The following is a 21905-nucleotide window of genomic DNA, read 5'->3' as shown; positions in this document are numbered from 1 at the left end:
CCAGTTTGGCTGGACTGCAGAGTGCAGGAGGGGGAGTGATCTATAATCAGGCTGGAAAGATACCTCCTAAGTAGAGAAGTTTCTGTTTGCTCCTAGAATCAATAGGGAGCCCCTGGAGTTTATTGAATAAAGGAGTGACATGATCACACTAGTACTTAAGGAAACTGGCTTTGGCAGCTGTGTGAACAGTGAGTTGGAGTGGGGAGACATGAAACAGGGAGGTCAGTTAGAAGGACCTGTTGGTACTCTAGGCCAAAGGTGGGGAGGACTGCCTTGCTTCTGGCTTTGTGAGTAAAGAGAAGGGGCCAAAATGGAGAAAAGTTGTATGAGCACAAACATCAAGGTTTGGCAGCTGATTGGATATGTGCAATGAGGGAGAGTGAAAAATTGAAGGTAATGCCTGGTAAGGAATCTGGGAGACTGGAAAAATGTTGTTGTTTTAGACAGAAATACTTATTTATATATGTGTTTAATACATAAATGTCTACATATAGACACACATACACATATATAACTATGCATACATGCATATATATATATATATATAAACACAAATTGTGTGTATGTGATTTTTACCATTTGGCACTTTTCCCAAGGAAGTATCACCAATTTTAAAGCTCTTATTGTGCAGAATGGATAAGAAAAGAAAGTGCTACTATCTTTCAGCAGTTGGAGATTTCTTTTTATGAATGATGTAAGAATTTAAAATAATCAGGTTGTTCCCTCAGCTAAAAACAATGGCTTTTATGTCCAGTGGAAAAACAACACTGAGTGGTGCCTTAAAATGTTAACTAAAATATTTAACAGTAGTCTACAGTGAGATTATAACAATTACTGACATTAATACAGGTGTTTAAGGTTCAGTAAGCAGCCTTTTGGTCAAGATGGTGGAGTGAAAGCTATTCATTTCTTCCATATATTCTCTAGAAAAGATCAAACAAAAGCACCTCAACTGCCCCTAACTATTATTGAAGAGCTCAGTGTTCTGTACTAGGAGGATAAAAATGAGCTTAGTACTTTGTGTACAGCAAACACCAGCAGAAAAGAGGACCTCAGATGATACAAATCATTATATTACATTATGTATAAAGTATAAAGACATATTTAGCTGAACAGTTAGTCCTATAGTATATGTATGATCTTGGATCAGGGCAATATTTTGAACACTAATATTTAAGCAGGGGCAGCAAAGCGGTGCAGTGGATAGGGTGCCGGAGTCAGGAAAACCTTTCTTCAAATCCAGCCTCAGACAGTTTCTAAGGGAAATGGCCAGCTCCTCCAGTGTCTTTGCCAAGAAAACCTCAAAAAGGAGTCACAAAGAATCAGACACGACTGAAAAACAACTAAACAGAACAACAAAAATATTTCAGTTATTATTTAACTTGAAGCAAATCTAAATTACTTTCAGATGCTTCCATTTAGTATATTTTCAACCAGCTTTGAGCACATTTTGTCTAATGGTCGCTAAATTCAACAGAAGTTTATTTATCTCCCTATAAATAAAATAGTTTTCTTTTGTAGGAATTAGTAGAGATCAAGTGAGAAGAATGTTGGGTTAGGAACCCAGTACCTGGATTCACACCCTGATTCTGCCACTTAGGTTGATCTTGGGAAAGTCAAGTCTCCCTGTTTAGACAATGAGGGGATTTGGACTACATGACCTCTAAGGTCCCTTCCAGCTCTAAATAAATCATTCTATTATCCTACCATTTGAGCCCAGGAGCAGCATGGAAAGACTGAACAATTTCCTATCACTGAAATTAGATTTCAGGAATGGCTTCATTATTTTGATTAAATCTGATTCTAAATCCACATTCATCTGGGGGAAAAAAATCATTCCATAGTTAATTTTAAATAAGTTTGGGTTACTCTCCACCTTCTATTGGTATAAATCACCAAGAATTAATTATACTATATTTTATATTTCCTTTAAAAATAAATTTCTGTAACATATTACTTGCCCAACTCATTTACTCAACAATATATGCAACCTTATTGTTTTTTGTAACTTATGTATGGATCTTCTCTCTCCAACTGGATAGTTAAGTACTTTGATGTAGGGATGTGTGTGTGATATCTCTGTATCTGATGTTCCTAGTAAATGTTGAATAAATGTTTGTTGGTAAAAATGAATGAACATGATTTCATCAAGGCAGTATGATATAAGCAACATGAACTATTTATTATTCAAATACATTGTACCTGTGCTCTGAGTAAATGACTCCATCTGAAATTTGTTTTTAAATTAATACATCCACATTTTAGTCAGTGAGCCTAAAGCAGTGCTCACTTCCATTAAAATAGACCTATACTTGAATCTTAAATTTGTTTCAAACCAGAAAAGCCTTTTTTGACATTGTGTCTGTTTCTCTTTCCCTACTTCTCTTCATCCTAATCAGGTTTCCCTCCCCGCCCCTTTGCCTTTCTTTTTGATAAAAATTTGGAAGATGGAAGTCCCAGTGTGGGAAGTTGTTAGCAGATGTGGGCCAGGTGGAGACTCTGATTTCATCTTTGATACTCAGTCTTTAGTTAAATCAGTTAAAATAAACTGAACTTTCTGATGACTTTTTCAAATTACTTTAAAAAAAAACCCTCAACTAGTTGATTTGTAATTTCACCAAGGATTTTGGTAGACTCTTTACGTGATAATTAGAATCTGTTTTTTATTACTTAGACAAAGTAGAGTGCTTTTTAAAAAGTCTGCATTGCAGGCTTTTATGAATTTTTTATTGAAATCTGGTGCATTAGCATACTCTGGGATCAAAAGATTACAAACAATAAAAGACATGTATTTAAAATTCAACTAATCGTACAGTAGATTTCCTTTACTGATTTTAGTAGACATTAAATATGTGCTTATTAACACACATCTTATATATACTTTCTTCTTGTACATTTGGAAATTTAATGTTTTCTTTGTCATTTTGTGCTTTTACCAGTTCTCGTAATAAAACTTATCCTGTCTATAAAGTTTCACTACATAAAGTCTAACTTCTTCTACAAATTTGGTATACCTGTGGTGCTTTTGTGACAGGATCATAATGCTTTTGATAAGGGGACAAGACTTTTTTTTTTTCAGCAGTCCTTGTTAAAAATTCCATACCTTAATTTCCTCTTAATCCTAGCAACTGAAGAAGGGGGAAGGAGGATTAAGATAAGAGCCGTGCTGAAAAATGGCTGCCTTGACCAAAAAAAAAAACCCACTAATACTCATGAACAGAATACTTGGAACTCAGATGCAGAACTTCTTAAGGCACAGAACTTGAAGTAACTACTGTGCCTACATCCAGTTGTAAGAAAGAACCATTTATTACACACATGGTTTCTCAAATAAACACACTTCTTTTAGGGCCTAGAAAAAGGTGCAGGCAAAACTATGGGTAGGATTGATCCTAATGGGGTGGCAGTTGTTGTTGATAGAAGGAAGGAAGACCTACATGAATGCTTGATGTAGATGGTAACCTAGAGCAGTAATTCTAAAAGAGGTCAAATTGTATCTACTTTTATGGTTAAAATGGGATTATTCATATTGGTATTTAATCTTATTCTCTATTGCTATAAAGGAAATCCAGTTATATAAATAAAACACTAACAGTATTATTTTGTATTTATAGATCTAGGCTTGAACCTGACCAGAGTAGCAAATCTACAGAATCTTCTTCATCTGAGAAAGTTTCACAGAATTCTTCAGAAGAATCAGAAGAAAAATCTACCACTGAAGAAAATCGAGGTATTACATTTTTTTAAAGTATCCTGATAATTTCCAGTCCCTTGAGCTGAAAAGAAGACATTACAATGTAGTGTGGCCTTATTCTGCTGCTTACTAGGTATATGACTTTGGGAAGATGATTTTTCCCACTGGATCTCAATTTCCTCAACTAGAAAATTAGAGGGTTAGGCTAAGTGATCTCTAAAGTCCCTGGTAGCTCTAATTCCTGTGATTCTAAGACAATGTGATGTAGAAGGAAGAGCACTTGGAATCAGGAAAACCGAGTTCTATACCTTATTATTATGCCTCTTAACTGGCACTCTGATTTGAGGCAATTCTCCTAACCTGTGAGCTTTAAATCCTCTCATCTTCAAAATGGCAGCAGTAACATCTGCTTCACTTGGCTTCACAAAGTTTTGGATTTTTGATGCACAGAAATAATGTTATGTAAAAGCACTTTAGAACCTCTAAAGCACTATTCTACAAATGTAAGATCAAGGTATTATTTATCATCATTATACAAATGTGTGGAACAAAGGAGTAAGGAACTTTATTCATAAATTCATAAATCTTTATTCATAATTACAGGGCTTAGTTCTTACTAAGATAGGATCAGATTCATCTATCTGGACACAAACTTCAGAAACTGTTAGGCAGAAAGAGAGAAGAGGATTTGGTTGAGTTGTATGTATCAAGGAGAGCTGGTAAGGAATAAGGCCCAGAGTCAAGAAAACTATAAAATGAAGCTACATATCTAAGTCTGTCAATGTTATGACCAATGAACACCCTGCTTCCTTTTGTCCCCCAGGCCCACCCCCACTCTCACTGGGCACTGCATTGTGACAGTGCTTGTAGCTCTCACAAATGATTGCTGGATCTAACTTTGTATTGGATCTCATTAGCACCACTTACCTACAGAAGCAAATGAGACAGGATTAAAGCTGTATATGTATATAATACATAACTGCTTTCTATCATCAGGCATATTTTACTTTATTTGCTATCTTGCATATCATAACATAGAATTTGACGTTTACTTTGCATGAATTAAAAAATAGGAGAATATTATGGAAGACTTACAAAATAATAGAACATTATAGAAGGGGCCTTGGAAATGCCTTAATTTAATATCAAAAATTTATTTTATTACTTCTTAGTCCTGAAAAGAAGTGCCAGTAGAATGATGATTTTCAAATTTGTTCAATCCAAAGACCACTTCTTTTGTTGGGTATGTGGCGGGGAGAGAGTCTCCTCTGGTTTAATGGGTTTTGCTTTTGATGAAACACCATTCATACGCGTCTGTGTGCATACATGCATACATAACTCATATACATGTAATATGCAAGTGCATAGATGTATACATGAGTGTCGTATCAAAAAGTATGTACGCATGCATGTGTGTGTTTTCTATCGTGTGCTATATCTACACACATGAATGTGTGTGTGTGTGTGTGTGTGTGTGTGTGTAGACATACGTGCCAGTAGCTTTCTTAATCTTAATTAACCTATTTCTGTTTACTATTTCTTGACCTTGGAGGCTTGGGTGCCATCTCACCAGTCAGTGGCCTTATTCTTTTTTTTTTTAAGCAATCGGGGTTAAGTAACTTGCTCAAGGTTACACGGCCAGTTATTTCTGGGTGTGGTGCTAAGTATCTGAGCCCGGATTTGATCCCCAGGTCATCCCGACACTGGAACAAGTGCTCTTACTCGCTGAGCCACCTGGCCGCCCCTAAGCAATTTTTGGGGTTAAGTAACTTGCTCAAGGTTACACAGCCAGGTGTTTCTGGGTGGGTGCTAAGTGTCTGAGCCCGGATTCGATCCCCAGGTCATCCCGACACTGGAGCTGATGCTCTTACTCGCTGTGCTACCTGGCCACCCCCAGTGGCCTTATTCTAATATTTAACATACTTACTTGGGCCATTTGAGAAGTTATTCCCTTTATTCCCTAGGATAACTGATAATAACTGCAAAAATTAGAATTCTGAAAGGAAATCTTTTTTCAAACTAGTAATTTGCATTTGCTTAAATGTCATTTTTCAATTTCTGCTTGGTTTTATAAACACATTGCAGAAATATTACCTGTCAATAACTAGTGTTGCTTTTAGAGCTATTAATACTTGTTTGACAATAAATTCACTGACTTTAGGAACATTCTCTTCTTCTGATATATAAAATTCACTCAAGACTATTATAAAAAACATCTAAACCAAGACTGAAATTGTTTTTAATTACTTTTTTGATCTCCTGTTTATTCTCCCATTTAAAAGTTGTAAACCTGTCCCTCAGGTGGTGAAAGTAGTGGCCATGATTAAGGAAGACCATTCCTTAAATTTCTTACCTTTCTTCTCTAAGAAGTGTTCTCTAATGCTGCTTTGTTCTGCCTAACCTTATAGGAGAGTTGTGAGGAAAATGCTTTGTAAACTTTAAAATGCTGTAATGTGAGTTGTTTATGCTTTTACACTGTCCCTTTGAGAGAGAGCAGGTGTTAATGTCTTGTGAATAAAATAGATACAGAATAGTATCTTGCTCCAAACTAGATAGTGACAGAATTCAGATTCAGAAATTGAACATCTAAATCTTGTTTCTCAGGAACTGCATTCTGTTGGTCATTTAAAGTATTTTTGAGATTGCATCTACCCCGTTCTCTCTCCTGCTAACCACATCATCTGCTGCCTATTCCCTCACCTACTCACTGTCTCTTAGCCTTCCTCTTCTTTGTTTCCTAGCTGCTGTTGTTCATATGTAATGTGTATTACAAAATAAACTCATTTTTGGTTGCCTAGACTCTCAAATGGTAATAAAAGTGAATCATTCTTAGTCATGAAGAAAAAGAAAAATACCTTTCTTTTAAAATTGTGCATATAGAGAAACAAAATTATGGAGACATATAATTTTTCCATGAGACATTATTAACAATTTCAAAAGTAAATTCAGTTGGTTTGGTTTTTTTAATATTTCAGAAATTTAGGTGGCAGCTTGTCATTATTAGAAAGAAAAGGATCTCCAATTATTTGACATAATGAGTTTTACAAAGATATATGTTATTAAAAACTTTAGGTCTGGCTTAGTTACCTGCCATAGTTTTTACTTCATTTTGAAGTGCCTTATGTGTCTAAATTAGTTTTATGAAATTAACAGCCAATATATTTTCATTCTAAGGGCAAGAAACATTCCATCTTCTTCCTTTGTTCCCTTTCTTGATGATTCAAAAAGCCAGCTCTAGTTTCAACTCTAAAGAAAGCTTCCCAATTGGAATAAAAGTGTCATAGTGACAGGTAGTAAAAGAAAACAAAGGGGAGCCACTGTGGGATGATGATCAAGTTTCTTATCTGGTGCTCAGTTTATTCTGGGTGCCTGACCCTCCTAATGAGCTCAGTGCTACTTCTTGCCAACTGAGGCAGTGCCCAAAAGTAATTGGTTCCAATGGGATAGGAAGGAAATGAAAAGAAAACAATGTTTGCTCCTATATGTAGACTTCAGCTAATGTTAGAGTGGCTGTGAATTTAAACTCAGTTTGTCTGACATTTTAAATTATATTCTTTATGTTTTTAACTGGCTTCTTAAAATATTCTTATCTAAGGATTTTCAATTCAATGGAGGTAAAAATCATGGTTTTAAAAATAACTTGATAACTGTACATTTCAAAAATTGTTATTTTACCAGTTTTCTGATCTACCCGATAATCATGTTTATAATTAACTACTGGCTGAATTAAAGAAACATTTATCATTATTTATCATTGCTAAAAATCACAATAAGAAAGTTCTGCTGAGATTGGAGTTGGTATTAATCATATCAGTATGCACATTCTGATTCCTCTTTCTATTTAAGGATTAGAAACTTTGTCATCTTTACTTGTAAGATTTTGACTTCACCCTGACACTACCTCCCCAAGAATCAGCAATTAGGCCAATGAGTTATAGACCTAGAGTTTTTCATCTCTAATGGTTCTCAAAATGTTTCTCTTTTATAGCTTATCCTATAAATATATACAAATATATATCCTGTGAGGATTCAGAAGACCCCATGAAACAGCTGTCGCATCTCGTTTTCCTTTCCAATAAGAATTAACAGATTGTCTTTTCAGTAAGATTTAATGAATTGCTTTGGTGCTGCCTTTTTTGGGACCCCATTGAGGTGATCTGGGGAACAGTTTACTCATTTCTATGAGAAAAAAAAGACTAGATTGAGAAATAAATATACTGTGCATGTAGTATAAACCTTAAATTTGCAAGGAACTTGACTAACCAGGGCACTCTCACAGAGTAGTTCATGGACCATTCTTGAGAATCATGAATCTAACCTCCTTTTTCCTGAAAGGACTATCGTTTGTTTTGTCCCCCAATCATCATTTATTTATTTATTGATGCATTTTGTTTGACACAGCAGACTCCCGGGGGAGTACCCAAACAGATCCTTACAAAGTAACATTCCTCCAAAGCATTCAGTTCTTTGATAAATGGAAAGATATGCTCTTTAATTTTGGTTGTATGATATTAACATTGACTGTTGTATTTGACCAGACAGTTGTTGCTTCTCTACGCTGATTTTCTTTTCACATTATCATAGTCATTGTTAAAGCCCTCATGGCTCTGTTAAAATAACAATCTTTAATAATAAAAAAACAGGTATTGTTTGATGTTGCTGGGAATCAAGCTTCCCCTAGTCTCTGTCCCCATCCCCTTAGTAGATTATCCCATTTGAACTTGCTTTCTGTTTTCAGAGAGTTAAGAAAAGCCTATCAGCTTTTTTTTCTTCTTTTATATTGTCACAGAGTTAAAGTGATTCATCTGTGAACCTTTCTCTTTAGGTTAAATAATATCTACAGTTACATTAATAACCCTGTGGTTTAAAATTATGTAGTATATTATCATTTTCCCAGTTCTTTTCAAGTACCAGAGCAGGCATAGTTATCTCTGATTTATAGATAAGCAGGCCATCCTTCAGAGAAGTTGTATAATTTACCCAGCAGAGCTGGTACTAGAATCAAGGCATCTCACTCCTAATCTCATTCTTATTCCATTACAGCACATTGGTTATTCTCGAATTCCTAATTTCATTCTTTGTTGTTTCCCAGTAGAACTACCTAATATTTCTACTTCTCATTCTCCATGGTCAGTCTTTTCGTTTCATCAACATTAGTAAAAATAATTTTAAACATCTCTTTGGACATTGTAATTTACATTGTTTTCCTCTCTATCATTCCTATAGTAGTCTAGAATCTTTTTTTTTTTTCTAATGGAGCTCTAGCATTTGAAATTTCCCATTAAAAAGAAATACAAACCTAGTGAAAATAGTTTACTAACCCTGAATATATCAGACCTTTTCCTTCTTGCCATATACCTCAGTGAAACTTTGATTGCATCATTGGGGATACTTGGAGAGGCAGCATGGTTTAGTAGAAAGAGTCCTGAATTTGAAGTCAAAAAGGAATATGGGTTTGATTCCTACTTCTAATACCTGTTAGCTTTGTGACCTTGGAGAGACATTTGATTTCTTTTTGCCTCAATGTCCTCATCTGCAAGATGGGAATAATAGTATAGATGGTACTTAACCCCCAGACTTGTGAGTATTGAATACAATAATTTTTGTAAGGCACTTTGTAACTCCTAAAGCACTACATGCATGTTACCTTCTATCATCATCCTCTCACCTCTTTATCTTTCACCTGTGCAGATTGTAATTCAACATGGCTTCTCATCCTGTGCAGTTCTTATCTTTGGCCTTTAACATATACTTCATAAAGGATATAGAGTCAGTATGCTGCAAATTTCGCTTTAGATTCTGTAATATTTGAATACCATTTGGGTATTTTAGTATTTGGATATCACTGAGTACTAGTATCATTGTGATATTCAAACTACCCATCTGCTATTCCTGATTGCTTTTGCATCATTAGCTCATGTCTTTTCCAATTGGACATGTCTTTGATGCTATTTTTTAGACCACTTTTCCTGCAAATAATCTTTGTGCAGTTCCTGACTTAGAACTACCCATTCATTTGTCCATAATATTCCATGATCCATAGCTACATAGCATTACCAGAACATTTAGAAATGTGTTAGAAAGATGAAGTTTGCTATAAGAGAACAGCTTAGTATCCTTGAAAACACAATGTGTTATCCCAAATCCAGTATGGCTGTCTCTTTTCTCTCTGTTTAATTCTGGGCCTAGTGTATTATCCTTCTGCAGTACCCAACCAAGACACATTATTGACAGATGAGCCTCGTGAACTGCCCTTCCAAATAAGTGCATTCTTCATTCATTGTGGTTCTCACCATTAAATTACATGACAAATCTCCTTTGAGAATCTGTGGAACTCATTAAGGAAAGCTGATACAAATTTTGATGAAATAAGGATAATGTTGTCCACAAACAGGCGCATTTAGTGAACTTCACTTATCTTCCCTTTTGGACTTTGTGTTGAATATCCTTCATCACAGTCATAAAAAAACTTTTTGCCTATATGCATTCTTGCTTTATGCCTCATAAAAACAAGGGAGGAAATCCTACTCTAAATCCATAGTTTTTAACAAGACAGAACCAAAAGTGTTAAGAATCAAACAACAAAAAAAGGTTTTCTATTTTCCTTTTAAGACCTACCTGAAGTACCTGTATGCCTCATTTGATATTGATATATTAGAGGTTCATTGAACAAAGTTAAGTACAAATGTGGTGATTCCTCAATCACTGATGATAAATATAAATGTCATAGACATCTTTAGTTGACAGATTGGTTTTATTTTCCATCTTTTTGTAGTCCACCTGCCAGCTTCATCTTTGAGTACCTTTAGATATTGTGGTTCATTTGGACTTGTGCCAAGTTTTCTTTAGTTGTTTTTTTTTTTATTTCTGCTTTTCTTGGTTTTATACTGACCTTAGTCTTCTGTCATCAGATTCAATAGTATTTTACAAATGAATTTCTAAGTCATTGTTGCCTTTAGCTGCCATGCCTTTACACTTAAGGGAGGTCAGTTGTTTGTTGGCTAAGGGGGAGGGGAGTTGGGAGGAGAGGCTTAGACTGTTTTGACCTTCTTTTAGTACTAATCATTTTAAATCAATTCAGCTTTTGTCAGACATGGTGATTAATAAAGATCAGATTCTGTGTTTCCATTTTCATTTTTTTACATCAAAGGCTATTTGAATGGGTAAGTTTGAAGTCATTGTAATCATTTGTAGTTTCTTCTCAATATTACCCTTTTTTCTAATTGAATATTGATTTTTTAACTTTGTTCTAATTAATCAGTCAATAAACATTTATTAGGGGAGGTAGGTGGTACAGTGGATAGAGTACCAGGCCTGGAGTCAGGAAGACTCATCTTCCTGAGCTCAAATCTGGCCTTAGCTACTTACTAGCTATGTGACCCTAGGTAAGTCACTTAATCCTGTTCGCCTCAGTTCCCTCATCTGTAAAATGAGGTGGAGAAGGAAATGGCAAACCACTCCAGTATCTTTGCCAAGAAAATTTCAAATAGGGTCACAAAGAGTCAGATAGGACTGAAAAAATGACTATACAGCGAAAACCATTTAAGTGCCTAATATGTGCCTAATTAAATGTTTAGACACTGCTAAGCCTGTGGATACAAAAAAAGGTAAAATAAAATCCTTGCTCTCAAGGAGCTCACAGTCTACTAGAGAAGAGACAACATACAAATAACTATGTACAAACAAGCTATATTCAGAAAATTGAGAAATAATCAACAGAGGCAAAACACTGGAATTAAGAGCATCTGGAAAGACTTCCTTAGAAGGTGAGAGTTTAGCTAGGACTTGAAGGAAGCCAGGGATGCAAAGAGTCTTCTTGAAAAAGGAGGAGAGCATTCCAGGCATGAGAGACAGCCAGTGAAAATGTCTAGAATGTTCAAGAAAGATCAAGGAGGCCAGTGTTACTGGATGGAAGAGTGCAAGGAAGAGGGGAGTATAGGGTATAAGGAGACTGGGAAGGTAGAAGGAACTGAATGGCTTTGAATACCAAACAATGGATTTTCTACTTGATCCTGGAGAGATAATAGGGAGCACTTTAGTTTATTAAGTGGGAGGTGGGGGAGTGGGAAACTGGAGAGAGGAGTGTGACTTAGACCACACACAACTACTAATTCAGATATTACTCTCACATCAGTAACCAGTATCCTGGCAGTAAGGAGAAAAATGGCAAATAGTGTTTACTGAGTCAGAGGTGGAGTGTTAATGAGCAGGGAGTGTTTAGCAGCATTAAAAGCTGGGGAGAGGTTATGGCAGATGAGGACTGAGACAAGACTATCAGACTTAACCATTAAGAGATCTTTGTTAACTTTGGAGAAGACGGTTTTGAACGACTGGCCTACAAGTCAAATGTTAAGGGGCTGAGAAGTGAGTGAAAGGTGAAGAAATAAATGCAGTGAAAGTAGAAGATTCTTTCTGGGAGTTTAACAATGTAGGGGAGAAGAATAATGGAATGTCTTGTCAGAGTTGAAGAGCACAGAATGAAAACGACTGGGGTATGGCAGGATTAAGGTGAATAGAGTTCAATGAAACATATTTCCTAGAAGTACAGGAAGGGGGTTTTACCCCAAGAGATGACCCCTGATCTCCCAGTAGCATTTATTCTTTACTCTGGTCATATAGCATGTAGTGTATTTATTTTAGATACTTAACTCTTTTCTTAGCAATATTTCCCCATGATATAGGTTTTTTATCCAAGAGGAGCTTTCCAAGATGCATTATGGGGTCAGAAACTTCATTACAGTAGGAAGATTGAGGATTCAAGATACAGTTTCCTTGCCTCTATGTCTTTTTAGAGCACTCCCTCGCTGTCTTTCAGGAAAGGGGATAGGGGTTCTTTAATTCCCTGGCCCACTTGGATGGAACAGGCAGGGTAAAAGGCTTACCAAAGGTCACATAGATAATAATTGGCAGGATTGGGATTCCCCTGTTTTGTTTGAAGCACCACAGGCCTCCAGAAAGCTATCTTTGTGTTGAGGAAACAAAGCATCTGTTTCTGGTTACTATGTGGATCAGAATCCTTCAGAATCATAGCTCATGAGCCTCTACTGATATGTTTATTTTTACAGGTCAGTCATTATGTCAGGACACACTTAGTTCAAAACAAATGTGTCTAATACAGTTCTGTAGTAATAAATACAGTATGAGAACATTCTCCCCTCTCTTTATGATATATCGTCAGTTGATTTTTTTTGTACCCACATGCAAGATTTTACATAGGACATTATAGGAATGGGTAATATATACAGTGTGAACTTAGGTGGTCCATACACCAATGTAAAGAGATACACATTGAGGGAGTATTTATACCTAGGGCACACACATGGAAGGGCAAGACATACATCTAGCACCACAGAGCCACTTATGTCTGCTGATGGTGTCACTATGCTTCTCCCTTTTGGGCCTGCTTGCATTTCTTCTTATTTTAGATGGGTGTAAGATCTCAGCCTGTTTATACTCAGCTGGTCTTCAGCTGTACACCTGTTGCTTCATAGTCCATCCACTATCCACTGGGTATGCTGTGGTTAGTAAGCTTCTCTTCTTAGGGAAAGCTTCTGCTTTTTTATCCTTCCACTCTGCTGAATTAGCTCTCTTCTGTAACTGAGGTACTATCTTCATAGCCACCTTTGTCTCTGACCACTATCCACTGGGAGGTGCTATAGTGAGTAAGTCTCTTTTCAGTTATCTTGGCCTGTGGCTATTCAACTATTTCCATCAGCCAAGCTTCTCAGCTTTTTGGATTTCTTTCTCCTTTGCCATCTCCTTTTTCTCCAGTTCACCTCTTATATCGAATTTCTGATAAGAAATCCATTATTTTTGCAAATATACATGTTTATTTAATCATCTTTGCCCATACTTCCCATTTCTCTTGTACTATTTTAAAAAATAAATTTATTATTGCTATCTTATTTTTTTTCATATCACCTAGATTTCCCAGTATATTTCTCCTTAATACTTTCCTAGAGAACCATTTATTCTTTAAAGAATAAAGATAAGGGGAGTGGGGGAGAGGTATTAAGCAAAAATAACCTATGTATCAAAAAACATTATGCAATGCCTTCCTCCAACTCTGCAAATAAGTTTGAATGTCCATTTCTGCACACGCTCACATATGTATTTATAAACCCATACACCCTCCTATATATACATAAATATGCATATATACATATGTATTCCCTTCAACTATATCCTCATACTTAGAAAAGTCTCATGAGTTACAGTTATCGTTTTTCCATATAGGAATGTAAATAGTTCAGCTTTAATAAGTTCCTTATGATTTCTTTTCCCTGTTTACCTTTTCATGCTTCTCTTGCTTCTTGTATTTGAAAGTCAGATTTTCTGTTCAGCTCTGATTTTTTTTCATCAAAAATGGTTGAAAGTCCTATATTTCATTGAATGACCATATTTTTCCCTGAAACATGATACTCAGTTTTGCAGGGTGGGTGATTCTTGATTTTAATCCTAGCTCCTTTGACCTCTGGAATATCATATTCCAAGCCCTTCGATCCCTTAATGTAGAAGCTGCTAAGTCTGGTGTTATCCTGATTGCGTTTCCACAATACTCAAATTGTTTCTTCCTGACAGCTTGTAATATTTTCTCCTTGTCCTGGGAACTCTGGAATTTGGCTATGATATGCCTAGGAGTTTTCTTTTTGGGATCTTTTTCAAGAGGCAATCGGTGAATTCTTTCAGTTTCTGTTTTGCCCTCTGATTCTAGAATATCAGGGCAATTTTCCTTGAAAATTTCTTGAAGGATGATTTCTGAGCTCTTTTTTTTTTCTTGGAGGGGGGAAGGCAGGGCAATTTGGGTTGAATGACTTGTCCAAGGTCACATGGCTAGTTTTTTTGTGTTGTGTCAGGCCAGATTTGAACTCAGGTCCCCCTGATTCCAGGGCGGGTGCTCTATTCACTGCGCACCTAGCCACCCCTAGGCTCTTTTTTCCATCATGGCTTTCAAGTAGTCCAATAATTTTTAAATCACCTCTCCTGGATCTATTTTCCAGGTCAGTGGTTTTTCCAGTGAGATATTTCACATTGCCTTCTATTTTTTCATTTTTTTTTATCTTGAAATTCAGTTTAATTTGTTTTCATATTGATTGCATACAATGTGTAGGGCACAATGCTATGTGTTAAGAAAGCCAAGAAAAATATATCACACAACTAGCATCATACAATCATGTATTTATGACTGAAAAATACCTTATAGACAACTAATCTAACCCTCATTTTCTAGATGAGGAAATGGAAGCTCAAAGATGTGTGACTTCCTAAAGTCACTCATTTTGTAGGTGGCAAGGCTGGTTTTCTATTGAGAGGAGCAGAGAATATGGAATCCCTCTGTGTCTACTGTTTGTTTATTTCCTTTTTCTTTTTTTATTAATTTTTTAATTTATTAATTTGTTTGTTTCCTTTTAATTTACAGGATTCAATTCCACAATTCCTTGAATTTCACATTTTGTCCCCCTCCCCTCCATGGCGTCTTATAATCAAGTATAGGATCTGTAGATACTTTCACATTATACAATGGTCAGGTTATAAGGATGGATTGTACCAGCTGGGATGAAAAATGGTATAGAGGACATAAAATCAAATAAGAGAACAAAAAAGATCAGGTATTTTGCTTCCACCTGGATATAAATTTAGTTCTTTCTGGTTCTTTCTCTGGATGCACTTTTTTCTCTCCATCATGCGTCTTTTAGGCTTGATTTATATCCCTGCATTGTTGAGAAGAGTCCAGTCTATCAAAGTTGGTCATCACACATATGTTGTGTCCGTAATTGTGTACAAATTCCTCCTGGTTCTACTCTTCTCACTCAGCATCAGTTCTTTTAAGCCTCTCCAGGTAAATATGAAGACCGCCTGCTCCCCGTTTCTTATAGCGCAATAATATTCCATAACATGCATATACCACAACTTTTTCAGCCATTCCCCAATTGATGGACACCCCCTTAATTTCCAATTCTTTGCCACAACAAAAAGAGCTGCTATAAACATTTTTGTACATATGGGTCTTTCTCCCATTTCTATAATCTCTTTGGGATATAACCCTAGGAGTGGTATTGCTGGATCAAAGGGTATGAAAGTATTTATAGCCCTTTGGGCATAGTTCCAGATTGCTCTCCAGAAAGGCTGGATCAGTTCACAGCTCTATTTTTTCATTTTTTTAGATCTGCTTTAAAGTATCTTGATTTCTCATAAAGTCATTAGCTTCCATTTGCTCCAGTGGAATTTTGAAGGAATTATTCTCTTCAGTGAGTTTTGAAATTCCTTTTCCATTTGGCAAATTCGGCTTTTTAAGGCATTCTTCTCCTCATTGGCTTTTTGGGCCTCTTTTGCCATTTGAGTTGGTCTGTTTTTTAAGTTGTTATTTTCTTCAGTATTTTTTGGGTCTCTTTTAGCAGGCTATTGACTCTCTTTTCATGATTTTCTTGCATCATTCTCATTTCTCTTCCCAATTTTTCCTCCACTTCTCTTACTTGATTTTCAAAATCCTTCTTGAGCTCCTCCATGGCCTTTGACCAGTTCATATTTTTCTTGGAAGCTTTTGATGTAGGAGTTTTGCCTTGTCTTCTTCTGGTTCCATGTTTTGATCCTTTTTGTCCCCAAAAAAGATTCTGTGGTCTTATTGTGCTTCCTCTGCTTGCTCATCTTGCCAATAACTTGACTTGAGCTCTTTGCCGCAGTAGAACTCTGCTTCCAGAGTGGAGAGAGCTATGTCCCAAATCGCTGGGGGTTTTTCAAATGTTGTGAGAGGTCTGAGGAGGGTGCCCTCTCTACAGCCACCGCAAGCTCTGGCACACTGGTGTTTCTTACCCCAAAGACCACCGCCCAAGACTGTGACCCAGATCCAAGCAGGTCAAAGCAAAAGCAGTTACCCTCTGAATGGTTACTTGGTCCCCCTCCGATCTGCAGGCCAGGAGCTCCAGAGGCAGCCGTGTGGTAGCTGCTGCAGCCCCTGTGCTGCTGCCACCTCTTGCACCAGGGGCAGGGGCTAGACTGTACTCTTCTGTCACCTGGTTCCAACAGATTTCCCAACTGACCCTTTACTTTCTCTTTGGCATTTATGGATTGAGAAATCTGGGTACCACCACAGCTGCTAGTGATTCACTCTCCTGAAGTTTGCTCTGGGTGGTCAGGGGCGCCCCATGTCTCGTCTGGCATGGCTCACGGGACTGTGCTGTGCTCCCAGGCCAGTGCGATAGACCCTTCTTGTCGGCCTGCCAGGCTGCCTTCAGTGGCAAATTTGTTTTTCTCTGTCACTTTATGGTCTTCTATAGCTTAACATTTGTTTAGAGTCATTTTTTTACGGATATTGGAGGTTGAAGTGGGAGCTCAGACAAGATCTTCCTTTTACTCTGCCATCTTAGCTTGACTCCCCCTAAACCTTCTCCCCCCATGCCCTATTCTTGATCCTTACTATGATCTCTAATTCATCTACCTCTCAGTTCTTTCCCAGACCTGGAAATTGGCTACACTGACCTTCCTTCCTTATCTTGACTCCTTGGTAAATCAGTTCAACCCAACATTGTCCTCTGCACTTGAATCACTAGCCTCTCTGTCTTAATCAGCACTCCTGCCTTACCAAAACCCAATGTTTGATTACTTCACCTATCTTATCTACTTTACTCCTATTCACATGTTGAACAGAGCTGGAGAAAATCACAAAACCCTGGGAACTGGTCTACTACAATTTTCCTTACTTAATCTCAACTGGACACTATAGGAAAGTAATCCTTTTGCATCCCACCAATAGATTCCCTAACCCACTCACTAATCACAGTAGCTATATCAAACCTTTTCATCTCTTCTCAAATCTTCTATGACCCTCTATCCTTTTAAGCTGAAGAACTTACCACGTACTTCATCTATTCACTAAGAGCTCCCTTTTCTCCTCTGCTCCTCATCTCATGTCTCTCAAAACATCTTCTCCCACTATTTCCTCTACCCACATCCTTGATCCTATCCCATCCTGTCTCCTCTAGCAGATTTCCCCAACACATTCTCTCTCTCTTTCTCCTGTCTTTCCCCTTCCCCCTCTCCCATCTTCCCCTACCCACCATCTCTCTCCTTCCTACCCCCACCTCTTCCCTTCAACTATGATACTTCATCTTAGTCCTTTGTGCCTTTCACTGACTTTTTACATGCCTGGAATTCTCTCCCTTCCTATATTGGCCTACTGGCTTTCTTCAATACTCAGCTCAGATTTCTCCTTCTTTAGGGAGCCTTTCCTAACTCCTCCTCCACTGATAGTCCTTTCCTTCCATTTATGGTGTATATAACTGGTGTACAGTTATTCACATGCTGTCTCCTTAGAATGTGAGCGCCTTGAGGATGGGGACTTTTTTCGCTTGTATACCTGGTGTTTAGCACAGTGCCTGCCATGTAGTAATCACTTAATAAATGCTGTTTGACTTACTAAATGACTTATTCACAGTCACACAAGTAATATGTGTGAAGTGAGACTTGAACTCAAGTCTTCCTGATTCTGAAACTGACTTTACTCACTATGTCATTCTATTCTTTATCATTTTTTTGGTGAAACAGTCTTCAAATGAATTTTTTTTGGCCATTCCCTAGTTGTGAGACCTAAGCAGTGGATCTGGTAAACAACAACAAAGATGACAAAAAGGTCTTTTTTTTCAGTGGAGAGGGAAGGCCAAAATGAATTTTAGAATTGACCATTAAAAATATACAGCAGATATATTTGGACATACATATGCATTTAATTTAAATAAGCCCTGGGAAAGATTTTTTTTTTTATATAGTCACTTAGGTCAACTAAAACAAATCCTTTTCTCTTTAATAAGATTGTGATTTTTCAATTTTGCACATTTTAAAAAATTTTAGTTACACGAAAATTATGGAAGGAATCATTTTGTGCATATTTCATACCTGATAATCTCAGCAGTCCATAATAAATTAAAAAAAAAATTTGGAGGGGGAAAGGTAGGGCAATTGAAGTTAAGTGACTTGCCCAAGGTCACACAGCCAGTTTTGTGTTAAGCGTCTGAAGGCGGATTTGAACTCATGTCCTCCTAACTCCAGGGCTGCTGCTCTATTCACTGCGCCACCTAGTCACCCATAAATTAAAAAATTAATCCACAAAATTAAATTAATTCCTATATTTTATACACTTAAAATGAATTATACTGCTTTCCCAATAAATTTTTTTTTTTGCTATATACCAGTACCAAATGTTCTGAGTTGATCTTTATGTGTTTTCTTTGTAGATAAGAATTTAACAGAAGCTCAGTCTAATTTTGGACTGTGGGGAGATGGCAGAGGTGAAGATGAGTTGTCTCCAGAAGAAATACAAGTGGTAATTTTATTTGATATTTTGTCATTTATTTTTAACAAATATTAGGAAGAAAATATAACATTAAGTAGAAATTCTTAAACATAATTTTCTTTTTATATTGAGTAGATGAATAATAAATGTTTTTGATAAAAGCTTCTACTTGTTTTTTTTATGGCATGGAGATGATCCTGGGCTCTTGAAGGCTATGCTAGTAGAACACCAGCCCTGCTAGGTCCTGTCAAGCTGGAAAGGCTTTGAACTACAGACCTGATGATTGATCCTGTGTTATTCAAAAATCAGCCTCATTAATTGTGGAGAGGCTCATTGATGAAGATTTGAAAATTTAATAGAGAAGTCCCAATAAGTGACCTAGAAGAGAGTAACTTCATAGTCTAAGTAGAAGCTCAAGAAAATAAAATAATTTTTGGCTCCTAGGACTTCAAGAGTAGAAGAATGGATGGATGGACGGACGGACTGACAGACTGACAGACAGAAAGAAAGATAGATAGATAGATAGATAGATAGATAGATAGATAGATAGATAGATAGATAGATAGATAGATAGATAGATAGATAGATTGATTGATTGATTGATTCATAGATAGAGTGAGTGAGCTGGCATTTATTAAGTGCTTGCTATTTGTTAGGGCCTTGTGCTAGTGATTGAAATAAAAGCAAGTAAGACAGTCTTCAAGGAACTTATATGCTAATAGGGGGAAGACTGCACATACAGTGGTGTTGGAAAGCAGGATGGGGGAGGAAGAGTATTCACATAAGGGCATGAGGAAGTGACTGCTTCAAGTTATATATGTGTGAGGTACGGGGACCCCAGAAATCCCCTACCCCAAATTTCATAGCAGTTAGAGGTATCTCGAGGTAAGAACCAGAAGCACTTATTCCGTTCTTGCGAGAAGAGGACATCACCTCCACAAGTGGAAGGAGGCATGTTACAGAAGACAAAGCAAGGTTATACACCCTAGTGCAGACAAACCTCCTCCCACCACTATCCCTTATTCCCATTGGCTGGGAGGTAGGCTTACAGTCTAGGTGTGGAAAAAAAAAGACAAAGAACAAGGAAACAGGGTATAGTCAGTCCAAATGTACGTGTCCTTATTTGGCAAACTGAGGGGGAAGGGTCCTAAAGGGCTCCTAAAGGACTTAGTGCTGATGTGGCAGTAAAGGAGGGGGAATGGTGAAACTGAAACTCAGGCCTGTTCCCACAAGAAATCTCACTAGGTTTTAGGATATAGTCTAAGAAGTTTTCACCTCTCCCACTCATAGAATACTGGGCCCCAACAGGATAAGGCAAAAAGCTCACTTGTCAGAACTGGAAGCCAAGGGCTCCATGTTTCTCAATGAAAAGTCAGATTTCTCAGTGAAAGAAAATTAAACAAGCAATAAATGAAATTGAAATTCTTAAAGAAAAATTCGAAAGCAGAATACTTTGGAATAGAAGACAGAAAACTTTAAATAGTAGACTCAATAATGAAAAAATAGAGCAAATAGAACAAACAGAACTTGATGATTCAATTAGACTACAAATATTAGAATAAAATCAAAAGACTAAAAGGTTTGAAGAACATCTATCTACCACAAAAACAACTCAACTGAAAATTAGATTGAAAGGTGATAATTTTAGCTTCACTGGACTCCCTGAAAACAGTGACCAGATTTTTAAAAACGAATACAATAATTCAAGAAATCATCAAAAGAAACTGCCCAAATTTGTTAGAAGCAGAGGCAAAATGAAAATGAAAAGAACCCATCTTCCAATAGAAACACCAAATTGAAAACTCACAGGAACTTCATAGTCAAAATCTTGAGCTTTCAGTTCTAAGAAAAAATACTGCAAACAGTCAGAAGGAATTCAAGTAACAAGGAATCAGTCAGGATCAATCAGGACTATGCCACAGCAACTTTGAAAAAGGGGAAGTCCTAGAATATGATATTCCAAAAGGCAAAAGAAAAATATTTAAAATCAAGAATAATTTCTCCTGACAAATTGATTATAATTCTACAGGGGAAAATGGACCTTTATTAAAATAGAGAACATTCAAATATTTCTAATGAAAATGCCAGAGTTGAGTGTAATCTTTGAAATGCAAAAAGACAAGAGAAACCTAGAAATGTAAATACATTTGAAGAAATGGAATGGATAATGATGATCACGTGTTTAATATTCTAATAGTGAGAGAAGAGAAAAGAATCTTAGTGTTTTTTGACTATCATTTAGGAAATCAAGAAAGAAACCTGCACAGCCTGGGATATAGTTTTGTTTTGTTTTGTATGTTTTAATAGAGGAAATAAAAGAGAAGGGAAAAGAAATATACCAAGGAGTTGATGAGGCATTTGGGAGAGGAATTTACTATTTCTTATAATTGGGATATACCAGAAGAATATCCCAACGCAGAAGGAGGTGAAAATAGACATCTCATGAATGCTTCACTCTTACCTGAACTGTACAAAAGAAGGGTAAACAGACACAGAGAATTTGATATAGAAATATATTCCATTCAAAAGGAAAGCATGTACGGATAAGCAGAGGGTTGTTTAAGAAGAAGGAAAGAGTTGGAGATGGAGTAGTCGCAAAATCTTCAGCTTTCAAGAACAAATTATAAAAGAGGGTTATTTTTAATAGGTTCTTTTTCAAATTACAAATGTTTTTTAGAAGATTATTTTGTTCCCACTATGTCCCTTTCCCCAGCTAAGCAAATTATAAAACAAAACTATATCCCTCAAGATGTAGCCACATAGTGTGGCAAAACATCCTTGGAAGTTCTCATTTGCAATCTTCATTTGACTAGAATACTAAATGTGGTAAGAGGAGTGTGTTGAATATGAGTGGAAAGCTAGAAATTAGGTGTCACTATAAAATAACATTTTATTTGATTTTCTTAGGGGGCCAGTGGAGGGAAG

At 36.7% G+C, this 21905-nt stretch overlaps 2 protein-coding genes across 2 annotated transcripts in view; both read left to right on the top strand.

The window, feature by feature from the left end:
• Window positions 1-21905, top strand: part of TMEM128 (transmembrane protein 128) — a 480334-nt gene that overhangs the window by 268010 nt on the left and 190419 nt on the right. The gene's annotated exons all lie outside the window — the stretch shown is intronic.
• Window positions 1-21905, top strand: part of STX18 (syntaxin 18) — a 132277-nt gene that overhangs the window by 98782 nt on the left and 11590 nt on the right. The window contains exons 6-7 of the mRNA XM_069069938.1: window positions 3615-3730; window positions 18922-19010. Of these exons, the coding sequence (XP_068926039.1) occupies window positions 3615-3730; window positions 18922-19010 (205 nt within the window). The remainder of the gene's footprint in view (window positions 1-3614; window positions 3731-18921; window positions 19011-21905) is intronic.

This window comes from Petaurus breviceps, unplaced genomic scaffold, assembly GCF_028583685.1.
Source record: "Petaurus breviceps papuanus isolate PSGF00001 unplaced genomic scaffold, PetGlider_PUasm1.0 140, whole genome shotgun sequence".
Lineage (NCBI taxonomy): Eukaryota > Metazoa > Chordata > Mammalia > Diprotodontia > Petauridae > Petaurus > Petaurus breviceps.
Note: the sequence above shows the minus strand (reverse complement) of the source record. Positions and strands in the feature narration are given on the sequence as shown.